The sequence below is a fragment of the Crinia signifera genome, chromosome 4 (assembly GCF_055691185.1).
Source record: "Crinia signifera chromosome 4, ASM5569118v1, whole genome shotgun sequence".
NCBI classification, from domain to species: Eukaryota; Metazoa; Chordata; class Amphibia; order Anura; family Myobatrachidae; genus Crinia; species Crinia signifera.
Window position 1 is genome coordinate 35,357,637 of NC_139220.1, and position 25,709 is coordinate 35,383,345.

The 25,709-nt window shown below is 44.7% G+C and overlaps 1 protein-coding gene across 9 annotated transcripts in view; it reads left to right on the top strand.

The window, feature by feature from the left end:
• SYNPO (synaptopodin) overlaps positions 1-25,709 on the top strand; it is a 125,444-nt gene that overhangs the window by 79,794 nt on the left and 19,941 nt on the right. For 7 of the 9 annotated variants that reach the window (XM_083181554.1, XM_083181551.1, XM_083181555.1 and 4 more), the window contains one exon: positions 23,151-25,027. In XM_083181554.1, the coding sequence (XP_083037680.1) occupies positions 23,151-25,027 (1,877 nt within the window). Of the gene's footprint in view, positions 1-23,150; positions 25,156-25,178; positions 25,543-25,709 lie in introns of those variants that run through there. The other 2 variants (XM_083181557.1, XM_083181558.1) reach the window with 2 other exon arrangements.

Below are 25,709 nucleotides of genomic sequence, written 5' to 3' on the forward strand. Positions count from 1 at the left end.
TCAACAGATGCACAAATATATCCGCTAAAAAAATGCCAACATCTCTGTAAGAGATGCGCAAAATATGAGTGCCAACGCAACGGGTCTTGCTAAATATCGGTCAAAAACTGCCAGCGATGCTCACATTTGTTACATAAATTTAACCCCTTCATGACAGAGCCAGTTTGTGCCTTCATGACAGAGCCCTTTTTTTCAAATCTGACATGTCTCACTTAAGTGGGGATAACTTTTTTTTGCTTTTACTTATCCCAGTGATTTTGAGATTGTTTTCTCGTGAAACATTGTACTTCAAGTTAGTGGTAAATTTTGGTCGATACAGTCTGTGTTTTTTTGTGAAAAATACCAAAATATCGTGAAAAAATGGAAAATTTAGCAATATGCAAAATGTCACATTTTCTGCTTGTGAGACAAATAATCATACCACTCAAAATAGTTAATAACTAACAAAGACCATATGTCTACTTTATGTTGCAATCATTATTTCAACCTCCTTTTTTATTTTTTTGGACACTAGGAGGCTTCAAATATGACTAGCAAATTCTCAAATTTTTAAGAAAATTTCAAACACTGATTTTTTTAGGGACCAGTTCAGTTCTGATGTGACTTTGAGGGACTTGTATGTGAGACACCCCCATAAATGATGCCATTTCAAAAACTGCACCCCTCACAGTATTCAAAACAGCATTTTGGAAGTTTGTTAACCCTTTAGGTGTTTCACAGGAATTAAAACAAAGTGTAGGTGAAATTTCAAAATTTCTTTTTTTTTGCAGAGTTTCAATTTTAATACATTTTTCTAACGAATACAGTAGATTTTACTAGAGAAATGTGACTAAACATTGATTCCCCCAATTCTTTTGTTTTCAAAAATATCCTATATGTGGCCCTAGTGTGCACGTTGACCAAACCACAGGCTTCATAATAGAAGGAGCACCTACTTGATTTTGGAGCCTCCTTTTTATGAGATTTTTTTTTAGGCACCATGTAGGTTTCTAGGCACCATAAGTGCTAAAAGTTAGGAACCTCCCCCACAAGTCACCCCATTTTGCAATCTACACCCCTCAGGGAATTCATCTAGGGGTATAGTGTACATTTCAAACCCCCAGGGGTTTCACCAATTTTGGTACAACTGGGATGTGAAAATGGAAAATTACATTTTTTTACACAAACATGCAGTTCTGGCTCAAAATTTTTCATTTTCACAAGGAATGAAGGAGACAAAGCACCCCAAAGTCTGTGCCCCAATTTCTCCCGAGTACGGCAATGCCTCACATGTGACCAAAAAATACCAGTTGGGCGCATGGCAGGACTCAGAAGGGAAGGAGTGATTTTTGGATTTTGCAGCACAGATTTTGGTGGAATGAATGGTGGGTGCCATGTTGCATTAGCAAGACTCCCAAAGCACCAATACAGTGGAACCCCCCCACAAGTCACCCCATTTTGCAAAGTACACCCCTCAGGGAATTCATCTAGGGGTATAGTGTACATTTCAAACCCCCAGGGGTTTCACCAATTTTGATACAACTGGGCAGTGAAAATGAAAAATTACATTTTTTTACACAAAAATGCAGTTCTGGCTCAAAATTTTTCATTTTCACAAGGAATGAAGGAGACAAAGCACCCCAAAATCTGTGCCCCAATTTCTCCCGAGTACGGCAATGCCTCACATGTGACCAAAAAATACCAGTTGGGCGCATGGCAGGACTCAGAAGGGAAGGAGTGATTTTTGGATTTTGCAGCACAGATTTTGGTGGAATGAATGGTGGGTGCTATGTTGCACCAATACAGTGGAACCCCCCCACAAGTCACCCCATTTTGCAAAGTACACCCCTCAGGGAATTCATCTAGGGGTATAGTGTACATTTCAAACCCCCAGGGGTTTCACCAATTTTGATACAACTGGGCAGTGAAAATGAAAAATTACATTTTTTTACACAAAAATGCAGTTCTGGCTCAAAATTTTTCATTTTCACAAGGAATGAAGGAGACAAAGCACCCCAAAATCTGTGCCCCAATTTCTCCCGAGTACGGCAATGCCTCACATGTGACCAAAAAATACCAGTTGGGCGCATGGCAGGACTCAGAAGGGAAGGAGTGATTTTTGGATTTGGCAGCACAGATTTTGGTGAAATGAATGGTGGGTGCCATGTTGCATTAGCAAGACTCCCAAAGCACCAATACAGTGGAACCCCCCCACAAGTCACCCCATTTTGCAAAGTACACCCCTCAGGGAATTCATCTAGGGGTATAGTGTACATTTCAAACCCCCAGGGGTTTCACCAATTTTGGTACAACTGGGCAGTGAAAATGAAAAATTACATTTTTTTACACAAAAATGCAGTTCTGGCTCAAAATTTTTCATTTTCACAAGGAATGAAGGAGACAAAGCACCCCAAAATCTGTGCCCCAATTTCTCCCGAGTACGGCAATGCCTCACATGTGACCAAAAAATACCAGTTGGGCGCATGGCAGGACTCAGAAGGGAAGGAGTGATTTTTGGATTTGGCAGCACAGATTTTGGTGGAATGAATGGTGGGTGCCATGTTGCATTAGCAAGACTCCCAAAGCACCAATACAGTGGAACCCCCCCACAAGTCACCCCATTTTGCAAAGTACACCCCTCAGGGAATTCATCTAGGGGTATAGTGTACATTTCAAACCCCCAGGGGTTTCACCAATTTTGATACAACTGGGCAGTGAAAATGAAAAATTACATTTTTTTACACAAAAATGCAGTTCTGGTTTAAAATTTTTCATTTTCACAAGGAATGAAGGAGACAAAGCACCCCAAAATCTGTGCCCCAATTTCTCCCGAGTACGGCAATGCCTCACATGTGACCAAAAAATACCAGTTGGGCGCATGGCAGGACTCAGAAGGGAAGGAGTGATTTTTGGATTTGGCAGCACAGATTTTGGTGAAATGAATGGTGGGTGCCATGTTGCATTAGCAAGACTCCCAAAGCACCAATACAGTGGAACCCCCCCACAAGTCACCCCATTTTGCAAAGTACACCCCTCAGGGAATTCATCTAGGGGTATAGTGTACATTTCAAACCCCCAGGGGTTTCACCAATTTTGGTACAACTGGGCAGTGAAAATGAAAAATTAAATTTTTTTACACAAAAATGCAGTTCTGGTTTAAAATTTTTCATTTTCACAAGGAATGAAGGAGACAAAGCACCCCAAAATCTGTGCCCCAATTTCTCCCGAGTACGGCAATGCCTCACATGTGACCAAAAAATACCAGTTGGGCGCATGGCAGGACTCAGAAGGGAAGGAGTGATTTTTGGATTTGGCAGCACAGATTTTGGTGGAATGAATGGTGGGTGCCATGTTGCATTAGCAAGACTACCAAAGCACCAATACAGTGGAACCCCCCCACAAGTCACCCCATTTTGCAAAGTACACCCCTCAGGGAATTCATCTAGGGGTATAGTGTACATTTCAAACCCCCAGGGGTTTCACCAATTTTGGTACAACTGGGCTGTGAAAATGAAAAATTACATTTTTTTTACACAAAAATGTACTTCTGGCTCAAAATTTTTCATTTTCACAAGGAATGAAGGAGACAAAGCACCCCAAAATCTGTGCCCCCATTTCTCCAGAGTACGGCAATGCCTCACATGTGACCAAAAAATACCAGTTGGGTGCATGGCAGGACTCAGAAGGGAAGGAGTGATTTTTGGATTTTGGAGCACAGATTTTGGTGGAATGAATGGTGGGTGCTATGTTGCATTACCAATACAGTGGAACCCCCCCACAAGTGACCCCATTTTGCAAACTACACTCCTCAGGGAATTCATCTAGGGGTATAGTGTACATTTCAAACCCCCAGGGGTTTCACCAATTTTGATACAACTGGGCTGTGCAAATGAAAAATTACATTTTTTTTACACAAAAATGTATTTCTGGCTCAAAATTTTTCATTTTCACAAGGAATGAAGGAGACAAAGCACCCCAAAATCTGTGCCCCCATTTCTCCAGAGTACGGCAATGCCTCACATGTGACCAAAAAATACCAGTTGGGTGCATGGCAGGACTCAGAAGGGAAGGAGTGATTTTTGGATTTTGGAGCACAGATTTTGGTGGAATGAATGGTGGGTGCTATGTTGCATTACCAATACAGTGGAACCCCCCCACAAGTGACCCCATTTTGCAAACTACACTCCTCAGGGAATTCATCTAGGGGTATAGTGTACATTTCAAACCCCCAGGGGTTTCACCAATTTTGGTACAACTGGGCTGTGAAAATGAAAAATTACATTTTTTTTACACAAAAATGTACTTCTGGCTCAAAATTTTTCATTTTCACAAGGAATGAAGGAGACAAAGCACCCCAAAATCTGTGCCCCCATTTCTCCAGAGTACGGCAATGCCTCACATGTGACCAAAAAATACCAGTTGGGTGCATGGCAGGACTCAGAAGGGAAGGAGTGATTTTTGGATTTTGCAGCTCAGATTCTGGTGGAATGAATGGTGGGTGCTATGTGGCATTAGCAAGACCCCCGAAGCACGGTGAAATGATGAACCTAATAATCCATAGATGTGTGGTATATTTTGAAACACTCCTTTATACATAGGCCGGGTTTGTCGGGGCAAGTTTCACAGTGGAAAATAGTTTCCTTTCTTATTCCCTTTTTATAGCAAACTTTGCACCTTTTTTGTGTCCTGCCCTTTCTTGCAGTGGAGGGGATTTCGTTGGGAAAATGCTGCCCTGGTACAATACGGGGGCCAGTACTAGAAGTACTGGGGCCCTCTGCCTGCTGGTTCCCAAATATTAGGCCCTTTATGACTTCCTCTTGAAAGTGCATAAATGTCCCCCTCTGGCCGGTAGAACGGAATAGCACGTAAGCGTTATACAGTGCCATCTGGATGATATACACGGCCAGCTTCTTGTACCAGATATTTGTTTTCCGCAGGGCACTGTACGGCTTCAGTACCTGATCTGAAAGATCCACTCCGCCCATGTACTTATTGTAATCTAGGATACAATTTGGTTTTGAGGTGTGGGTACTGGTACCTCGTACAGGGATGGAGGTGGTACTGTCTCCATGAATTGTTGTCAGTATAAGGACATCCCTCTTGTCCTTATATTTGACCAACAACATATTTTCGGTGCATATTCCCCTGCTTTCACCCCTTCTCATTACTTGGGCAATGTGCGTTTTTGGGAGGCCTCTTTGGTTCTTACGCACAGTACCGCAAGCTGCTGTACCTCTTGAACCAAGGGCCTTAAACAGGGGGATGCTGGTGTAAAAGTTATCCACATAGAGGTGATAACCCTTATCCAGGAAGGGGTGCATTAAATCCCAGACAATTTTTCCACTAACACCTACGAGGGAGGGGGGGCATTCTGGCGGTTCAATTCTTGAATCCTTCCCTTCATATACCCTAAACTTGTGGGTGTACCCTGTGGTGCTTTCACACAGCTTATACATTTTTATGCCATACCTTGCCCTCTTACTGGGAAGGTACTGGCGGAATTTAACCCTTCCTTTAAAATGTATAAGGGACTCGTCGATGCTAATACATTTATCAGGGATGTATAGCTCTGCAAATTTGGCACTGAAATGATCAATGACCGGCCTGACTTTGAATAGCCTGTCAAAGGTGAGATCATCTCTGGGTGGGCACTGTGCATTATCGGTGTAATGTATAAATTTATGGATTGCCTCAAAACGAGTCCGAGTCATGGCCATACGGTAAAATGGGGTGCTGTACAGAACATCTGTACTCCAATATTGCCTAATTTGTGGCTTTTTTACTATGCCCATATGAAACACCAGACCCCAAAACGTCATCATCTCTACTGCATCTACAGGGGTCCACCTAGCAAATGATGACGTGGGGTTTTGAGCAATAAACTGCTGGGCATATAAATTAGTTTGGTCCACCATTAAATTTATAAAATCATCAGAGAAAAATAATTTGAAAAAGTCAATTTCTCTGAGACCTGTGGAATCAAATTGGATTCCTGGCATGGCCAAAAACTCAGGAACCTGGGGCTCAAAATTGTCTGGTGGTGGGGTCCATACGAGATCAATTATTGGGGGGGGGGTCTCAGCTGCTCTACGGGGGCGTCTTTGAGGGGGTCCCTCATCACCAGAGGAGGAAGAGGAGCTTAAGACGAATCCTTCAAATTCCCCGCTTGCCTCACTGGCTGTGTCAGAATCAGAAGCAAGCATGGCATATGCCTCCTCCACTGAATACATTCTTCTGGATGACTGGGATGACATTTGGGATGACATTTGGGATGACATTTTTATTTTTGTATTACTGGTAGTGAAATGTTTCAACACGTGTATAGTGTAGGGGGGGGTACAAACTTTATTTCAACCCGGGGGGTATGTAGTGTGTAGTGTGTATGTAGTGCAGAAAAAAAAAATACTTTATACAAAAAAAAAAAAATTGAAGGGGTTAAAAAAAAAAAAAATTGAAGGGGTTAAAAAAAAAAAATTGAAGGGGTTAAAAAAACAAAAAAAAAAGGTCCTGCGCCAAAAATTGAGCACAGATGTTGGTCAGTAACGTCCGTCACTGAACAGCGCTCAAAGGCAACAGGAATTTGATCAAAAAAAAAAAAAATAGATCAACCCTGTGCCGAAAAAGCTGATCAGTGATGTACGTCACTGATCAGCGCACAGTGGCCACAGGACACCCACAAAATCACAATGTGTGTAAAAAAAAAATTAAAAAAAGACCACACAGCACCCACAAAAAAAAAAAAAGGTGATCAGTGATGCGACTGATTACCAGTGAGGGGCAGCAGGTGCACAACCTTTTGTGCAACTGGCAGCAACTGACAGGTATATATAAAAAAAAAAAACCTCTGCGCCCCCAAAAAGTTGCTGATCACCTCAGATATAGTGATCAGCACAAAAGGCGGGGGTAGCAGACACAAAATATACACTCTCTATCACTCTCTGTCACTATCTCTCTCTATCTCTCACTATCTATCACTATCTATCACTATCTATCACTCTAGGACACTGCAGCAGCAGCACTGACAGTTATATGTATAAAAAAAAACCTGCACCCCCAAAAAGGGGGGGTAGCAGACACAAAATATACACTCTCTATCACTCTCTGTCACTATCTCTCTCTATCTCTCTATCTCTCACTATCTATCACTATCTATCACTCTATGACACTGCAGCAGCAGCACTGACAGTTATATATATAAAAAAAAACCTGCACCCCCAAAAAGGGGGGGTAGCAGACACAAATCTCTCTATCTATCACTATCTATCACTATCTATCACTATCTATCACTCTATGACACTGCAGCAGCAGCACTGACAGTTATTTATATATATAAAACCCCTGCACCCCCAAAAAGGGGGGGTAGCAGACACAAAATATAGCTCTCTCTGTCACTATCTCTCTATCTCTCTCTATCTCTCTCTATCTCTCTCTCTATCTCTCTATCACACTGCAGCAGCAGCAGGAAGTCTCAGGAAGTCAGATCCAGGAAGCGTCCAGCACGCTACAAGCAGTGATCAAGTGATCAGGTAAGGTATTTGCAAGGATCAGGTAAGTATTAGCAAGGATCAGGTCAGTATCACGGCAGATAGGCACGGTGACCGCTCTGCACGCTATTCCAGACCGAAATGGCGTCTGCAGCACATTCACCGTTAGTTTAAATGTCGCGCCTTGGCTGTGATTGGTCCGTGGGTCCCACGGACCAATCACAGCCTTGGGGGCAGGTGGGGTGAGGGTGGGGTGAGGTGTCATCGTCACCGATGACCCCCTCATGCCCCCTGACGCCCGGCGGTGATTGACACCTGTGTTACCGAGCGTCTGATTCGCTGGTAACACAGGAAAACGCTGTGAATGGCTGTTCACACTGAATAGCCAATCACAGCGATCGCCGACGGGGGGGCGGCATCGCAGCCCCCCCTGGGCATGCAGGGACATGTCTGCTGTCAGGGACAGCAGACATCGTCCCTCTGTCACTGCGTCTCGAGACGCAGTGACAGTTTAAAGTCATGACGTATATATACGTCATGTGTCGGGAAGTACTTCCCGGCCATGACGTATATATACGTCAAATGTCGTGAAGGGGTTAAATAAAAAAAGTTGTGTAAAAAAAAGATTATATCTCCTATATAAGGTAAACATTACAGGTCATTATGATGAATAAAAATGTTTGCTTGGCAATTTTCACACCAATTTTGACCAATTCACGTGAAACATGATTACTATGGCAACCACAGTTACATGACAGTGAAGTAGAGAAGCTTTCAAATGCTTTTTTAGATCTTCTTTAACCCCCCCCCCTCCCCCTCTACCATTACATGATAAGAGTCTGGGCATGTGTATCTGGGAGCCATATTTGTCTACACTTCAGAGATAATTTGATAATGATTGGTAGCAGAACAGTTAAAATGACTGATGCCTACGGTACTTAACTAGTACTTAAACTGCTTAAAAAAAAAAACTGAGCACATTCTACAGTATGTTTGATTGCTTGAAGTAAATACCACTAGTTCGTTTATTGTGTTTACTTACTGTACCGCATAGCTCAAATTCTACAGTAGAATTCTAAAACTAGAAATCTGATTGGTTAATATTTGGTACTACAAAGCCACTGTGAGCAACATCCTATCTTCAACAGAACTCCCATCTTATTAAATTTACCCCATATGAAATCATCAAGTATGGTGTACAGTACAGTGAGCTGTGCTAGCATCAGTCCCCCTTGCTGAGCATCCTCGATGGTTTCCTCTGAACAGTGTGGCTTTCCTGTCTTATGGCCTGTTAGCCCTGTTCTGTGCATTATGCCAATTGGTCGGCACTGGTGAGCTTTATCTTGTAAAAGATCAACGGGCCATTAGACATGGACCAGACGTATGAAGTGTATCAGTTTCTCAATTCACTGTCTATGACAATGGAGGCAGAGTCAGTGAGTCAGAGTCACTCTGAGGGGCTTTAAAAAGGGTTTGGATCATTGGATAGACACCAACTAGGTCGACAAGCATTAGCTGGACACTACTAGGTCGACTTGACTAAAGGCTGACGTGGGGTTTCGTTGACAGGGTCATTAGGTCAAAACAATCATTAGGACAACATGGGGAGGGTTGGCAGTCAACGTTTGACATGGGGATTTCACTTCCCCACGAATGTCGACACAGTCGACATGGACAATGAAACCATGTCGCATGGCTCGCTGCACTCGCCATGCTTCGGGCACACTATTTTATTCTCCCCACCACGCCCTAGATGATCGTATCCCTTTAAGAATGTATTGTACAAGTTTCCAATACACACTTGGCCACAAGAGGGCGCTGTTCCATTGATGCCTGCCTGATATTTCGGGGGAAATTTACTAAGGGAAATTTGTAAAAAAAATAGGTGTATTTGTATCTAGAAATACACTTATTTTTGACATTTACTATCCCGAAAATACGACAATTCATATTCGTATTGATAGCACATCAATACGAATACGAATTGCCGTATTTTCGGGATAGTAAATGTCAAAAAAAGGGGAATTTCTAGATACAAATACACCTATTTTTTTACAAATTTCCCTTAGTAAATTTCCCCCTTCATGTTAACCTTGGCTGTGGAAGCCGTCTGGCAGCTTTCATTGCAGAATGAGCCTCTCTGTGCAGAGCTGATTTATACCCGTAGGTTTTGCAAAACACATGTAGGAACATAAAGTTCACCCTATTTATAAAATGGAAACAAGAAACTTTTCCCTCCAGCCAATTTGCTGCCTGAGACATACAGGGGTGATTCAGATTTGATAGGATGGGGACGAATTCGTCCCTGTTCTGGTGGTGGCGGGTCCGCGGATGCACGCATGTGCGGACCCCAGGAGCAAACGGCTTCAGCGAGTTTCACACTCACCGAGCCATTCGCTCCAGATGAAGACACTGAGCGTTGCCCTGGCAACGCAGTCAGGCCGAAGCCTGCTCGGGGCAGCACTCGCCCCCTTTTTAGCACACAGCGGCGGAAATAAAAGTCTGTTTTCACTGACGATCTCACTTTTTGCTCCGTTTTACAATTGCAGGTTCAAAGGTTAAACCAAGGCCATCCCAGCTGCAAATTCAGGACACATGCTCCCCTGTGTGTCCCCGTATAACACACCCTTCCTGAAAGAACCATGCCCTCTTCATACTCAGACACTTGGGACTGTCATGAAAAAACTGTCGCTGTTGGGAGTCAAGAGCCGGTCGATTGGTCATGTGTCTACAGTCGGCAGTCACGACCACTATTGGTCAACAGGCAACAGATCAACACTTGAAATTGGTCGACATGGTTTAGGTCGACATTGTCAAAAGTTTGACATGAAAATGGTCGACACACTGAAAAGGTCGACATGAGTTTTTCGTGATTCCCCCCCCCCAACCAACTTGTTCTTACTCTATGATCCAAGTGGGCTCTTATACTGTGTTCATGTTGGCAGATTTCTACATAGACACCGCATTAAAAAAAAAATCTCATGTCGACATGTCCCAATGTCGACCATTTTCATGTCGACATTTTGCTTCTGTTGACCTTTTATCAGTGTTGACCGAAACCATGCCGATCTTTTTCATGTGTTGACCTATTCCCTGTAAACCAATAGTGGTTGACCTATTGACTGGCATTTAACAGGAAAAGGGGAGGTGTTGCCCTTAGCAACCAATAAGAATTAGCTTTCATTTTCCATAACGTACTAGATAAAACATACAGGGCCAGATGCACTAAGCTTCAAAAGTGATAAAATGGAGAGTGATAAACAGCCAGCCAATCAGCTCCTATCTGCCATGTCACAGACGGTGGCCCTTATTCTGGTTCACTCGCAAAGGCAAATTCCTTCTCAAATGGACAAAACCATGTGCACTGCAGGGAGGGGGGGGGGGGCAGATGTAACATGTGCAGAGAGATTTAGATTTGGGTGAGTTATTTTGTTTCTGTGCAGAGTAAATATTGGCTGCTTTATTTTTACACTGCAATATAGATCTCACTTTGAAGTAAAACCCCACCAAATCTAATTCTCTCTGCACATGTTACATCTGCCCCCCCCTGCAGTGCACATGGTTTTGTCCACTTGAGAAGGAATTTGCCTTTGCAAGTGAACCAGAATAAGGGCCTGTGTTTGAAAAATGTCAGGCAGCAGCTGACCCCAAAGTTGCAATCATTTGGGAAGAATTTAACATATGTGCTGCAGTCAGTATTCACAGACCTAATGATCATACAATGTAAAGCCATAGTTGCCTCCCCTCCTGCATTCTGCAGGAGACTCCCTGAAATAGCAAGAATCTCCCTCTCTCCCTCATTAGTCTAGCAATCTCCCTCATGTCACCTAGCCCACATTACACTGTTACATTTTTGGGGATAAAAGGAATGAGAGAGAGATACATTTACAATGAATCATCAGCACCATTTCCCAGCACTTTACCAAGTATAGTAACTCTTACTAATGGCTTTGGGGATCATCTACATTTGGATATAAGTCATTTTAAAAGATTCCTCTCAGATGTAGAAGCACACATCCAAGCTTCTAGGTGCCACGTTCCAATCTCTCCATATATGGAACTAGACATGCCCTTTGGGTGGAGCATGACATGCTCAATGGGGCGCTTTGCAAAATTCTATAATCTCCCTGAAACTAGTTTTGAGAAGTAGACAAGTACGTGTAAAGCACAGTGGCAGAGTGGTTAGCATCGCTGCCTCACCACACCGAATAAATGATATGCAAAGCAATATAAAAACATTATAATGTAGGTATATATTTCTCATAGCCCTTTATTGAAGCAAAACTGTACTTTAGATTATTTTCTCCCAGAATTCCAAGCGGAACCCAGCCTCCAGATCCGCTCGCTTCCCCAAGGAAGTGGCGAAAACATACTTGATGTTATGGTTTGCTCTCCACCAGCATCTTTTTCAAATGTCAGCCACTATTTCTTTAACTGTAGGAAAAACTGCCATGTGATAACAGAGACAGGATCAATGCCCGCACTGGTATGCGCTAGCAGCAAATATAGCCATAACATTGCAATAATAAAAGCAGAAATAAGCAGCACCTTTATTTAGTTGTAACATTACACTATAAAACTGCACAGTAAGATGGCTGCAGGTTTCCAGTGATCACCGTTACCCAGCATTCCCTCCGCTGGCGCTCACACATGGTGCCAATTAAAAATGAGGCAAAATAAACTGTCCTGGAAATAGCAGCATATTGTAAGTAATACTGTAACTGTACGGACAGCTGGAAGTACCGCCAGCAGGGGATAGAATAAAATGATCTAAAAGTGTCTCTTTATACATTTAGCTTCGGTTCTTATTGGAAAAGCACTGTCACAGGGCCTTATTCTAGATCACTCTTTCTGACAAAATCCTTCTTAGATGGACAAAACCATGTGCACTGCAGGGGGGCAGATGTAAATGTGCAGAAAGAATTAGATTTGGGTGAGTTATTTTGGTTCTGTGCAGGGAAAATACTGGCTACTTTATTTTTACACTGCAATATAGATCTCACTTTGAAGTAAAACCCACCCAAATCTAATTCTCTCAGCAGAAGTTACATCTGCCCCACCTGCAGTGCACATGGTTTTGTCAGAAAGAGTGAACTAGAATAAGGCCCTGTGTTAGATTGGTTTTTGACCACTAGAGGCACCTTGACAGACCAAATTACTCCTTTGTGTGCTAAAAGTTGTCATAACAGAAACTGAAAACAATTTTTGCAGGGACACATGTCTGTTTCAAACTTGCTGGATATGGAGAGAGGGAGCTGGATTGGAGGTAGGAGCAGACAGGGACTTGGGGTTGGGTGGAGAGTCTGTGGGCTAAAGACTCTCATAGCTCAAAGTGAAAGTTAAAACTGTCACAGGTCAATGTGAAAGTACATTGCAGTAGCCGTAATTTTGACAGAAAGGAAAATCAGTTTTGCTTTAGCCCCCTGAGCACATGATGCTATTTATGGAAAATCAGCATATTATGCAATGATATACTGATTTCACAATTTTAGCTCCACCCCAATGTAAATAGGACTTATTGCAGCATTTTTTTTCCATAAGGGGCGGAGCTTAATGATACAAATGATGGTCCTGCTCCCGTCACTGCCTCTCCTCTCCGAGCAACAAGATAGGTGGTACTTATGTATTATCTGGGCTCCCATGTTAAATGCACCCCATTTTTTCATACCCCTACTATCCAATTACGCATGGAGTTGATTTTACATAGTGTGGCGAGCGCAGCGAGCCACCGTGCCCGAAGCGTGGCGAGCGGACGCGGTCTCATAAGAAAAACGGGAGCCCAGATATTACATAAGTACCAGATAGGTAAATATTGTTTGCATGTTTGATTAAAAATTTGGGTTCGGGTCTTTAATCTGAGTCCTAAATTGGCAACAGATCTGAGCACCACAACTTGGTTCCATTCAAAACCCTAAAGTGAATCCAAATTTTGACTTGAATAGACTCGGAACCAGGGAAGGTTCCAAGAGAGGGGCTGCAAAACAGTTGAAAATTCAAACAGGGGAGCCACACTTCAACCAACTGACATTCCAAACTGACTCACCGGCAGTGGGTGTTACTTCCCTATTTGAATTTTGAACTGTGCTGCATCCCAACTAGGGTGGCCAATCCCGGGATCGGGATCGGCGGGATCCCGGGATTTGGCCTAAAAAACGCCGGGATTTGAATCCCGGGATTGGATCTTCCAATCCCGGGATTTCGGGATTAGATGCGCATGCGCATATCTAATGCCGGGCAGCGTCTGAGCGAGTGCTCAGACGCTACCCAGGAGTTCCTGATCCCCAGACTGGCGCGGGTATGGGCAGTCCGACCTGCGCAGCGTGTCCTCTGACCATCACGCTGCGCAGGTCGGACTGCCCATACCCGCTCCACAATCATCTCTCACCATTGAGTCCGGACCTGGCAGCGTCGGCCGCCCGCCTTCCGGGCGGCTCTGCTGCTGCTGCTACCGCTGCCGACGCCACCCGCTCCTATCATCACAATGTCTGCCCTGAGTCCTGACCTGGCAGCGTCGTCAGCCGCCTGCCCTCCGGGCGGCTCTGCTGCTGCTGCTACCGCCGCCACCCGCTCCTATCTGCATAATGTCTGCCCTGCTCCCGGCCGCCCGTGTAAGTAAATGAATGTGGGGGGCGGCTGGAGCGGGGGGACTGGGCTTCTTTGTACATGTTTTTTTGGCCTAAACTGCTTAGAGATGCCAATCCCGGGATCCCGGGAATCCCGGGATTGAGCATTTTTCAATCCCGATTCCCGGGATTTAAAAAATGCCCCGGGATTGGCATCCCTAATCCCAACCTCTGGAGCAGCCACTGCTCAGGAACCCAAGTGTGTTTCAGGAAAACCGACCAAACATCTCTAATAATTTCACATGGACCTTCAATGCAGAAAAAGTAGACTCCAGAATGACTTTCCTAAGAGTGAATCCCAAAACTGGACTGTTGGCGTTTACCGATACGCGAGCAGGTAGATCAGCATGCACAATATGAAATACACCCGCTTTTTTTTAAATAACTGCTATTAATATATCCTGAAAATGTATCGGCAGATTGGTTTGTTGAGTTACATACTGGACAGTATGAGGCCATGTTTTTACATAAATTACTTTTACATAAGTTTTTTGTTTGTTTTTTCAACATTACTTTAATCGTTCCTTATTATCATACTTTTACAATCTGCTTGCGGCTTCCTGTACAATGATGAAGGTTCAGTTTCTATTCAAAATGTATAGACGCCTAGCGGAGCGGGGATAATAGTCCTATGCAGTACGTTTATTGTACCTAGACACAGTAGGGCTGATGTTTCCTGACGGATAACAATTTAGGATGGAATGCAAGTATCGCTATGTCAACAGAAGTGGATTAGCTTATGCGAAAACGAGCCGGGGTATGCGTGCTGTGCGGGTCTTACACCAAAGCCATTAACTGCGTATTGTGTCTGTCTCAGTCACTGTGTCAGGACAATGGTGGCTGTCTGTCAGCGAGCACATTAGAGGGGCACTATAACTGCTTAGTGCGAATAATGGCTACGGAAAGCAACATAATAGTACAAGTGGTTATAAATGCAACAGAATAGCAATGACATTAATATACTTGCTGGAGACTCCATGCTGAACTCTTATAACCCTGGATAAATCACTTTGCGTTCATGTTCCGCACACTAAGGGCCCATACACACTAGGCGATTTTGAGCTCAAAATCCTCCAGTGAGTATGGGCAGGCGATGAGCTCTGGCACACACTCCCGGATCATTGCCATCCACCGCCGTCTCTCAAGCTGTTTTACCGGCTGAGTGAACCACTTTCCACAGTCTCCTTTCCACAGTGTAATGCACCTTAAGGGCAGGGCCGTGCAAGCCCTGTCAGCACCCCAGGCAATCCCTCCAGCCGGGAACTACCGCGCTCCGGGTGGGGGGAGGGATTGCTGTGTGTCCTGGTATCCAGCGTATGGGGGGGGGGGGGGGGGGGGGGGGGGCAGCTGGCTGATGGGGACTGTCAGGCTGAGGCAGCAAGTTTACCATGGGCGGGCTCCGGTGGGGGGGAGGGGGGGGGGGAATCACTCACCTGTGACTGCCTGTGACTGTAGCTTTCCTGCTGCTGCTGGCCGGCTTTAGCTCACTACTGCCCTCCACTGCTTAAGAGCAGTATTCAGTGTCGGGTGCTATATCCGACAGCATTGAAGATGGATTTGGACAAAACAGGTCCAACTTCAAAACAAGTCAGATCTGTTTAGTTGGAAACGGTCGTGGACTGTCTAATTCACAACCGTTTCTCGACAATTTGCTGCTATTTTCGACAACATGCCCCCATTTCGACACTCGACAGGTGAAAAATTGAATTCCGCCTGTTGAGTCTCTGTCAAAGAGAGCGAAAACGGGCCAGGATTCCGACTGTCGGAATCCAAGAGTGGATACCCCGCAAAGAATGACATTGCAAGCTGAACTGACACAGATTTGCATAAACAAACTCTAAAGGTGCGTACACACGGGGGAGATATATTGCTCAGTGTCTCCATTTCATCAGCGACCAGAGATGGTCGCTGATGAAAGGGAACCTCTGCAGGCTCCTGCGACCAGCAAATAGAACGGGGCTGAAAATGGGGAGCCCGCACCCGGCGATTTATCCCCGGGGCACACTCCCATCACTGGCAATATGGTCGTCAGCAACCATATTCCCAGCGATTTCAGCCCCTATCGCAGCCGTACACGGCTTAGGTCATAAGGTACTGGGGGAGATGTATCAAACATTGGAGTGATGTCAAGTAGGTAGAGTGGGTTATTCTAGTTCACTCGCAAAGGCACAATCGCTCTCTTATGGACAAAACCATATGCACTGCAGGTGGGGCAGATGTAACATGTGTAAAGAGAGTTAGATTTGGGTGAGTTATTTTGTTTCTGTGCAGGGTAAATACTGGCTGCTTTATTTTTACACTGCAATATAGATCTCACTTTGAAGTAAAACCCCACCCAAATCTACCCCTCTCTGCACATGTTACATCTGCCCCACCTGCAGTGCATATGGTTTTGTCCATAAGAGTGATTGCTACCTTTGCGAGTGAACTAGAATAACCCCAAAAGTACCAACCAATAAGTGCCTACAGTAACTGCCATTCTTCAAATACAGGCCATTTAGAAAAAAATATAAATCTATCTGCGATCTCTAGGTCGACACAATGAAGATCAACAGGGCCTAAGTTGACACGTGAAATAGGTTGACATGGCCGGAAGTTTCACTTAACTTTTCATTATATAAAAGTCGAAGCAGCGCTGCTAGCATAAATCCGGGCGGAACGCTCTGCTTATACACATACAGGCAATATAGAAACAAAATTACATAAATATAATGACATTTGGTAAAACTTTAAGACTAAAATAAATGTAGTGGGAACAAAGTTTATAATATCTTATCTCCGAGTGTATAGCCAGCTAAAAGCTGCCAATGAATAAACACCAGACCAGATTGTGTCCAGGTTCAGCCAAACCAAATAAAACCTAGTCTATTATAATTGGAAGTATAAGCAATAGAGACATGTGCTTTGTCCGGACATGGAGAAATAGCTTGTTGCTGATAAATGAAGGCCGCAATAGCTTGTAGAACAAACAATATTACTAGATCTGTTTATACTGTTCTACTTCAGTATGTGTATCAGATCCTCCATGTAAAGATGAGCGTACACTACTGCGATCTCTTGCAGCAGTGTATGCCCAGCCAAACACCTGAGAGCCGCCCGTGACCTTGTGGGGTCGCATGCATACTTACCTACCCTCCAGGAATGGCTGGGAGTGTCCCAAAATCGGGTCCCCCTCCCAGGTACCGGAAGGGTAGGCAAGCCTCCTGCATTTCTGCCCATCTAATCAGCCACACCCTGCAGCCCCCTCCTCTGCTAGTAAAATACCGGCATTCGCAGCTGTCCCGGGAGGGGGAGGGGCTAAATGGAGGAAATCATGAGTGGGCGTGGCTTAAATACATAGGGGGAGGGGCCCTAAACTGCACACCCTGGACATATGAGGTGCAACCTGCTGAGACCTGTAGTGCAGCAAGCAGGAGGAGGAGTTTGCAGGTGCACACTAAATATATATGCTAGACCTTTTAATATCTTTGCTATATTGCATTGGAGGTTATTAGCATAGTAATGGCCATTATTATCGGCTTATCCACCGCGTCCAGGTCACCTCAATAGGACAAGTCCCTAACACTACTCTGAGACAGGTCCAGGGCACAGGGCCCCCCAGGCCAGCCCAGCAGAACCACCCCATGGCATCACATTAGTGTGAAATTGAAGTGATAGTAAGAGGGAAAGGGGAAATTATATGTGATAGGACTTACCTAGGTAAGAGGTAATAATAAATGTGGAGGGTGCTACATATATACTAAACAAACTAAAGGGGTGATGGAAAGTGTACGATATGATGCCATGGAGCAGACCAGCAACAGCAGCCCAAAGAGCCCAGCGCCCCAAACACAGTCCCACAGACCAACACTCAGCATGTACAGTAGGACTTACCCTCATAGTGCCAAGCTGAAATGTGCAGTCTTGAATGTTGGGACTCCAACCTAGTTAAAAACAATTAAATACATCAAGAGAGTCACCTCTCAGGGCTTCTGCCGGAGAGGAAACTCAACTAGTAGGCAAGTATGGTCGCATGTGACCATCATAATACTTGTGATGGATCACATGCGACCCGTTTCCTGCCCGGCCCTCTGCCGGGAACGCAGGTCCGAGGTCGGATGTCGGACCTGCATGCCGGTTCCGCCTCCGACTGTTCTGTTAATGAAGTGCTCTTTAGGTCATACTGGTAAGTGAATGAATGCTACCCATACAGATGGAGCCAGCCTCTTTCTTACTGGCGAATCGCCAGATTGTCTCTGCTGGCGATTTGCAAGCGGCGAGGCGCTCTGCCAGCGGCGAGGCGCTCGATCTGACTGAGACGCGCGTGCGTCTCACACGCACACGCGTCTCAGTTTCCGGGCGGTGGGAACCCTGTCCGTCTCCGCTTCAGGGAGACGGACAGGGTTAGGTGGGAGAGCGGGGAGGTGGTGGGGACCCCGGGTGACCGCCGGCAAGCCGGCGGGGACCCGGGGGAAGCGCCGTCGGAAGGGGACGCGCGTGCATCTCGTGCGCGCACGTCCCCTTTCGCAGATCAGATGGTGGCTGGCGGAGGATGGCCGTGGTTGACAGCCATGTATGATTATCCACCGATGGTGGATGGATTTGCTACCCAAGTGGGGTATCCTATTAAATACAGTTTTGCAATAAAAAGGGGGCTCTTTATCATGATTGCGAAAAACAGGTATCCAATTAGCTGTGAAAAGTTATCGGCGAAAAGTCTCCACAGGTTCACTGCATATTAGATTTCACCTAGTCTGAGCAGGTCATATGTTGTGCAAAATCCCTGTTTTATGGTTAAAAAAAAAGAAGGGATTTGATGGAGAACCCCTGGGACACTCCCTTGAATGACTATTACTAGACAGTAGGGGCAGGATGGAGATACCATCCAAACTCCATCACTTACAGGGCATTTTTTTTGCCTTGTGACTGCTCCTTTACAAAAAAAACATCCAAGTTCGGCCAGCATCCCACCCTAGAAGTTTTTCATTATTATTAATTGGCCTATAATGACATCATTGTTTGAAGAAAAATTTGTTATGTGACTGAAATGGGGGTTGGGGGTATGGGCCAGATGTACTAAGCTTGAAAAGTGATAAAATGGAGAGTGATAAACAACCAGCCAATCAGCTCCTGCCTGACATTTTTCAAACACAGTATGTGACATGGCAGGTAGCTGATTGGCTGGCTGTTTATCACTCTCCATTTTATCACTTTTCAAGCTTTGTACATCTGGCCCTATGTGACAGATATATTGGGGTGCTTTATTAGTGGGACAAGGGTTAGGCTTGCAGGTGGGAGTAATTGTTTTTAGAGTACCATAAAATGACCAAAAATGTATATATCCATTCTCATGTACTGCTAATTTAAAGAGAGCATTTATTTCGCACAAAAAAAAGATTGTGATGTCATTGGTTCTTTCTTTCCAGAATGACAGCTTGCATTAACATCAGCTCTGTATCAGCAGTGCATAATAACATGTAATGTTCCTATCGTGCTCCAATCAACAGAGTGCTTTCACGCATATGTGTGGACTCACACTAGTATAATAGGGGATAGTAAAAAACGGAACCGGACAGCACCCCTGAACCGGACACATCACCCCCATTGCCAGGGGTGTCTTGTGCGGCTGTCACAGGCACCCCACCCTGGACTGGGCATCCCCAGGCTGGACATTACAAGCCCCAGAATACAGAGTTTGATAATCTGGTCCGGCGTTCCAGGGACTGGTCCAATCCGGTCTCACTTAGGGGGTTATTTTGGTTCACTCTTTCTGACAAATTTCTTCTTCGATGGACAAAACCATGTGCACTGCAGGTGGGGCAGATGTTACTTGTGCAGAGAGAATTAGATTAATTCTCTCTGCACAAGTAACATCTGCCCCCCTGCAGTGCACATGGTTTTGTCCATCTAAGAAGGAATTTGTCAGAAAGAGTGAACCAAAATAACCCCCTTAGTCCCTGAACAATATCTGGCTAGTTTCACAGCCCACGTGTGCCCTCTGGAACACATAAGTGATCATTTCATTTGTATCTATGGAATAATGTCCTTTGTACTGTACATTATCATATATTAGGGATGGATTATCCTGTGTACTATTATCTTGTTTATAGAGCAGCAATTGAGCGAGTGCTACTTATCTGTGAGCTGACTTTATAGTTATATAATCACTATAGAAAAGACAGTTTAAAAGCCCAAAGTCTTTACTAAGCGAAAGTTATTAGGGAAGAGATAGATATAGCTGTATAAGCGCGGTCACTCCGTCTTTAACAATAATTTACCCTGATTGTGCCATAAACTCCAGTGCAGCAATACAGTATGCAGGTTTTATTGTATTTAACGTTTTTATGAATTTGCATTCTAGCAGAGAACAAAGGTCACCTTAGAGAAAAACCTTCTTAAAGGAGCCACTAAATCTAAACTAAAATCTAAGCCTGCTATAGGTCAGACTTGCTAACTCTCACAGCATGACCGGGAGCAGAGGCGTAACTAGAACTCTTTGGGCCCCATAGCAAACTTTTGCTATGGGGCCCCCCACCCCCTCATGCCGCTGGGAGACAAAAGTTATGCTGGTGGGAGATGGGTGGTCAGGAAAAGAGAAGGGATGTGAAAATAGAAGGAGAGGAGCAAGAGAGAAAGGGAGGGGAATGAGTAGGAGTGAGAGATAATGTTGGAGGGAGGGAGGGAGGGAGAGATTCTGGGAGAGACAGTGCCAGGTAGAGTGACAGGATAGGGAGAGAAAGAGGGGGGGGGGGGGGGAGACAGTGGGAAATGGCGGAGAGAGGGGGGAAGGAAGGAGAGGGAGGGGAAAGGGTGGAAAGAGATAGATGGGGAAAAAGAATGGGAGGAGAAAGAATAGGGGCAGAGCAATGGAGGGTGAGAATGATGGATAGGGGTGGAGAGGCAGAGAGAGAGAGAGAGAGATGACTTGTTACCGCCACATCAGCGCCGGGACCTTAGCGGATCTCTTCAGTGGCGTCCCCTCAGCATCGTGGATATCTGGCTTCCAGCACTATGCCAGCACCAGCAGTAGCAGCAGTATTTATTTTGCGCGCCGGGGCTGGTCACCAGATAGTGACGTTGAGCCCCGGCAGCGTTGGAGAGACAGGGGGGAGTCTGGGAGAGCAGAGGCTGGATTAGCCAGCTTCTCCCCTTCATTTACCAGGTGACGGTCCAGACCAAAGGTGCTGCCAGCGGAGGAGGGAAGAGGAGGCACGGGGAAGAAAGCCGGACGGGGTCACGGGACGGCGCTGCGGCTGCTGAGGCACAACGTAATAAAAATGGTCTAATGGGTGCAGGGGGTGCCTGCTTAGCCCCCGGGCCCCTGGAAGGCCTGGGCCCCATAGCAGTTGCACCCCCTGCACCCTCCATAGTTACGCCACTGACTGGGAGACTCCTGGCTAGTTTTCCATACGCCCATCTAGCGAGTGCAATCCCCGCCAGCTGCTCGCACACCCCCCCATGGCCACTTCACTTAGGGAGCACAAGCGGACAGTCCAAAGTGTCCGATGACACAATTCTTTATGGGAAGTAAAGGTGCCCACACACTAGAACGATGTTCTTTCCGATCGCCCGATTTTGGGGCAACCCTCCCGGATTCTGGGGAAACCCCACTCCGCCCTCAAACAGCGGCGTTTAAATGGTCTACGAGGAGGGGGCGGGGCTACAATGTCATAATTGCATCATTTTAGCTCCACCCCCTCCGCGGAGATCTGCAAATGGGGTTATTTTACATCCTGGGGATTAACGATGTCACGCTCAAGCCCCGCCCCCGAAGTGCTGCTGAAAGTCTCCTCTCCGGGAGACTAGAAAAGTCGGCAACACTGAAATATATATATATATATATATATATACTATTTATACTGTGATTAGGTCTAACGGTTATCCATTATATAGTTACAGCAGAGTGTCATCACCAGTTAGGGTGTTTCAAAGGCAAATAAATATAATATGTAACATAATATATGTACTCTATGATCTGTTCTACAGCTCCTCTCATCCCGGTCTATCCTTATACTGTACATCTCTTTTGCTTTGACAGGTGATCAAGACAGTGTTTTGGAAATGTTTTCCATGTTACTAATTCCTTATCAGCAGTAAAAGCTATTACATTTTATAACTCAGCAGTGAATTGTTTTATTTTGCTGTCACATATAGTATATACATCAGACTAGATGATTAAATATTAAACATTTCTTTACAGACTTTTAACCAGCAGCGTGGTGCAGCCCTGGTGCAGAATCTGAGCTGGGACCTATTAATCCCACCACCTTCTCCTGTAATACTCCATCTACCTGACAGATTATAACCCACATCACGCACAAAAGTCATCAATTTATAAGTCACTGTGACAATATAAATGTGTACACACATACTACAGAGACATCACATATACATATAACATCACTCCTACTTGACTACTCAAAGACTTCTTGGATTTGCTGTCATTGACATGGTCTCTTACTAGCAATGTAATCAGAGGCGTAACTCTGGAAGGCAATGGAGTCATCTGCCGCCGGGCTCCTGCTCCCAAGGGGGCACCTCCTCCTTTGTGAGTTTGAATCAGTTAATTGAAAGCCATCAATATCACTTCTGTGGCTGACTTCCCCTCTTAACAGGATCATAGACACGACACACTCTTTTTATTCTAAACATATACATACACATATTTATATAAGGTGGTGTGTGTGGTGGGGGGCACCAATATTTATCTTGCCTTTGGGCAACTGGGACAAACTTACGCTACTTTGTGTAATTATACCAGGAATGATAATCTGGTCATCAAGTTCACCCAACACAGTTCAGTTTGGAATTCCAATAATTCCAAACAAAAAGACACATGCTGGGAAATTTTGTAATGAGGTTCCAAAAATATGTTGTTCATCAAAACAAAGAAATAAAAATATAACATAGTATATAACCTGGCACCCTGGTACCCACAGTTACTTTGAATCTTCTCTGGAACAGAAGGGATTACTTTTGCTCCAGATTGGCCCTGATTAACATTTTGCACCACTTGCATTCCATAGGTTTTGCTTCATAAAATGTATGACCAGCAAATAAACTATCTTCTCTTATGTTTCCATAGATTTCTCCAGAAGCCTCAGCCTCACAGAGAAGGAGTTGAGGGAAGCACAGCCATTTACCGATGACAATGCTGCCCAGCTAAGCCCTTCGGGAAGGTGTTCACGGGGAGCTCAGCTCTTTCACCGCCGCCGTCAAAAACTCAAAGCCTTTGAAGAACAGAAACTTGCAAGACTATCTGGGGTTCAGCATACAAATGAGACACAGAATAAGCAGGTTCAGCATGGTGTGACACCTCCTATCTCTACAAATACAGAGTTTAAGTTTAGCCCCGGACGACCGCCACGTTTCCACAGCATGGACGAAACATCGCCTGACCCCGGTAATGCCGGCGAAACAGATGGTTTGTGGGCAGATGATGTCAGGGAACCCGATTTCCCTTCCATAGATAAACGAGCACCTTCACCAAGTGCTTCAGAGGAAGACCACCAAGGTCCTCTAAGTGCCTATCTGAAAGAAACTTTAATGGTATCCAATTCAAACACCAATGGTTTGGTCATTCAAACTAGTCCAAAGACAGAACCACCTGTTAAGAAAGAACAAAATGGCACTCCCAAAAGCATCCAAAGCACTCAATACTGTGAAGTACAACTTACTCTATCCAAACCAAAATCTGTGTCTAACAGAACCGCTAAACCCTTTGGGGGTCAGTTATCTGCTAAGAGAAATGTTTCTTATGAAGAAAATAGTCCTGCCGTTGAGCTACCTCCTCCACCTACTTATGCCGAGACATTATCAAGTCCTCCACCGGTTACACGTATTCAGTCTCCGCCAACATATTCTGCTCTGTATCCCACAGAGTCAGCACCTAGTACGCCTTTACACCCAGTAATTAACCATGGAGAAGCAAGACTTACACCACAGCCAAAGACTGGCATCTTAGACTCAACCGGAGTACGCCGGGGACCTAAAAAATCAATGTTCACCTTTATCGAAAAGCCAAAGATGGCACCTAATCCTGAACTCCTGTCCATGGTGCAAAATGCAGATGAGAAGAAGAAGCAAAAGGAACATGGAGATATAGCAATTGAAGATGAGCCATTTGCTCTAGGAGCAGAAGCTTCCAATTTTCAAAATAATAAGCCATCCAATGCAGTCAACAATGCTGACCAAGCTGGAAAAATTGTTGACTGGACATCCAGCCTGAAATCCCCTGGTGTAACCGCAAAGCCACCTTCTATGCCAATACAAACTCTATCAGAGGATAAAGGGAAAGGTGCACAGTTGTTTGCAAGGAGGCAGTCTAGAATGGAACGTTATGTGGTTGAGTCTCCAACACCATCTGACTTTGCCCGGTCTCCTTCTCCTACGATGTCTCTGCCTCCCTCGTGGAAGTTTGTTGCAAATGCTAAATCACCTCCATCGCTATTCAATCACCAACCCAACAAAAACCAGAGGTCACCTAAATCTCCTTACACCGCGCCCGTGAATAATATTGTCTCAGAGCAAATGCAGCAAAAAAAAGAGCTGGAGATATCTAGACGACAGCCGTATCAACTTCAGTCCTCTCTGTTTATCCTTTCCCCTGCCAGGGATCCATTAAGCACACTTCCAAAAGCAGCACCTCCACCCAAACCCATGGTGCTTGAATCCCATCGGTTTACCAGACAGTCATCATGCCCAACGTCCCCTCTGGTTCCTTCACCTACAATATATTCTCCATCTTATTCCCAGTCTATCCGATCACCTTCTTCTACGATGTCACCACCTCCAGCCACCAACGCTCCTCCTACCTTTGGAAGAAGGACACCGACCGGCCAGATCTCTCCGATATCTCCAGTTCCCTTTTCAAATACCAATGTGACATCTCCACGAAATAAAACGGTAGTGCAAGCTCCTCGGCCAACATTTTCTGCCAGAAACTCAGGATTGGAGTCACAGGTGTGGAAACCTCCGTATTACAAATAATAGTTGATATTGGTTTTTTTTGGTGCATTTTCAAATTACTGAAAAATGGTGGTATTTGGCTTTGGTAGGGTGACGAATCCAGGTTAGATTATGCTTTAAACTAATTATGTAATTTATCTTACAGTATAAGACTTTTTTCTCTGTGAAGAAAAAGCTTAAGTGTATCACAAGAACCATATAACTTTTACCAGGAAAAACAGAGCAGATCAGAATTCTTATACCAACATTTTTCATAAAGACTATGAACCTTCTGCGCCTGCTTGGACTTCTAAAGTTCTCTTGCTACATTCTGCCTTCTTCATCTTTTACATCTTCTATGCAATTCTCTGGTTAAGTTCATTATGACTGTAACCGTGTTTCTTTTCTTTGCCTTTATTGATCAATTTTACTATGTCTTTATTGATCAGTTTTACGATGTGTTATGAGTACTGTACGTTAAAAAGAATCCTGTTGTAATGTTGTGTCTTTTCTGCTTATGTTTGTTTCTTCTTTTTCCTCTGTGCTATCTTTTTCCTGTTCACAAAGCTTAAAAGTAAAAATTCCAAAATCATCGATTGTTTATGGCCGATGTTGAATACTTTTGCCATTGATGGTGGAGAACCAGATGGCTTCCCTAAATCGATAAGACAGCAAAACCGATGTTTTACGGTTGTTG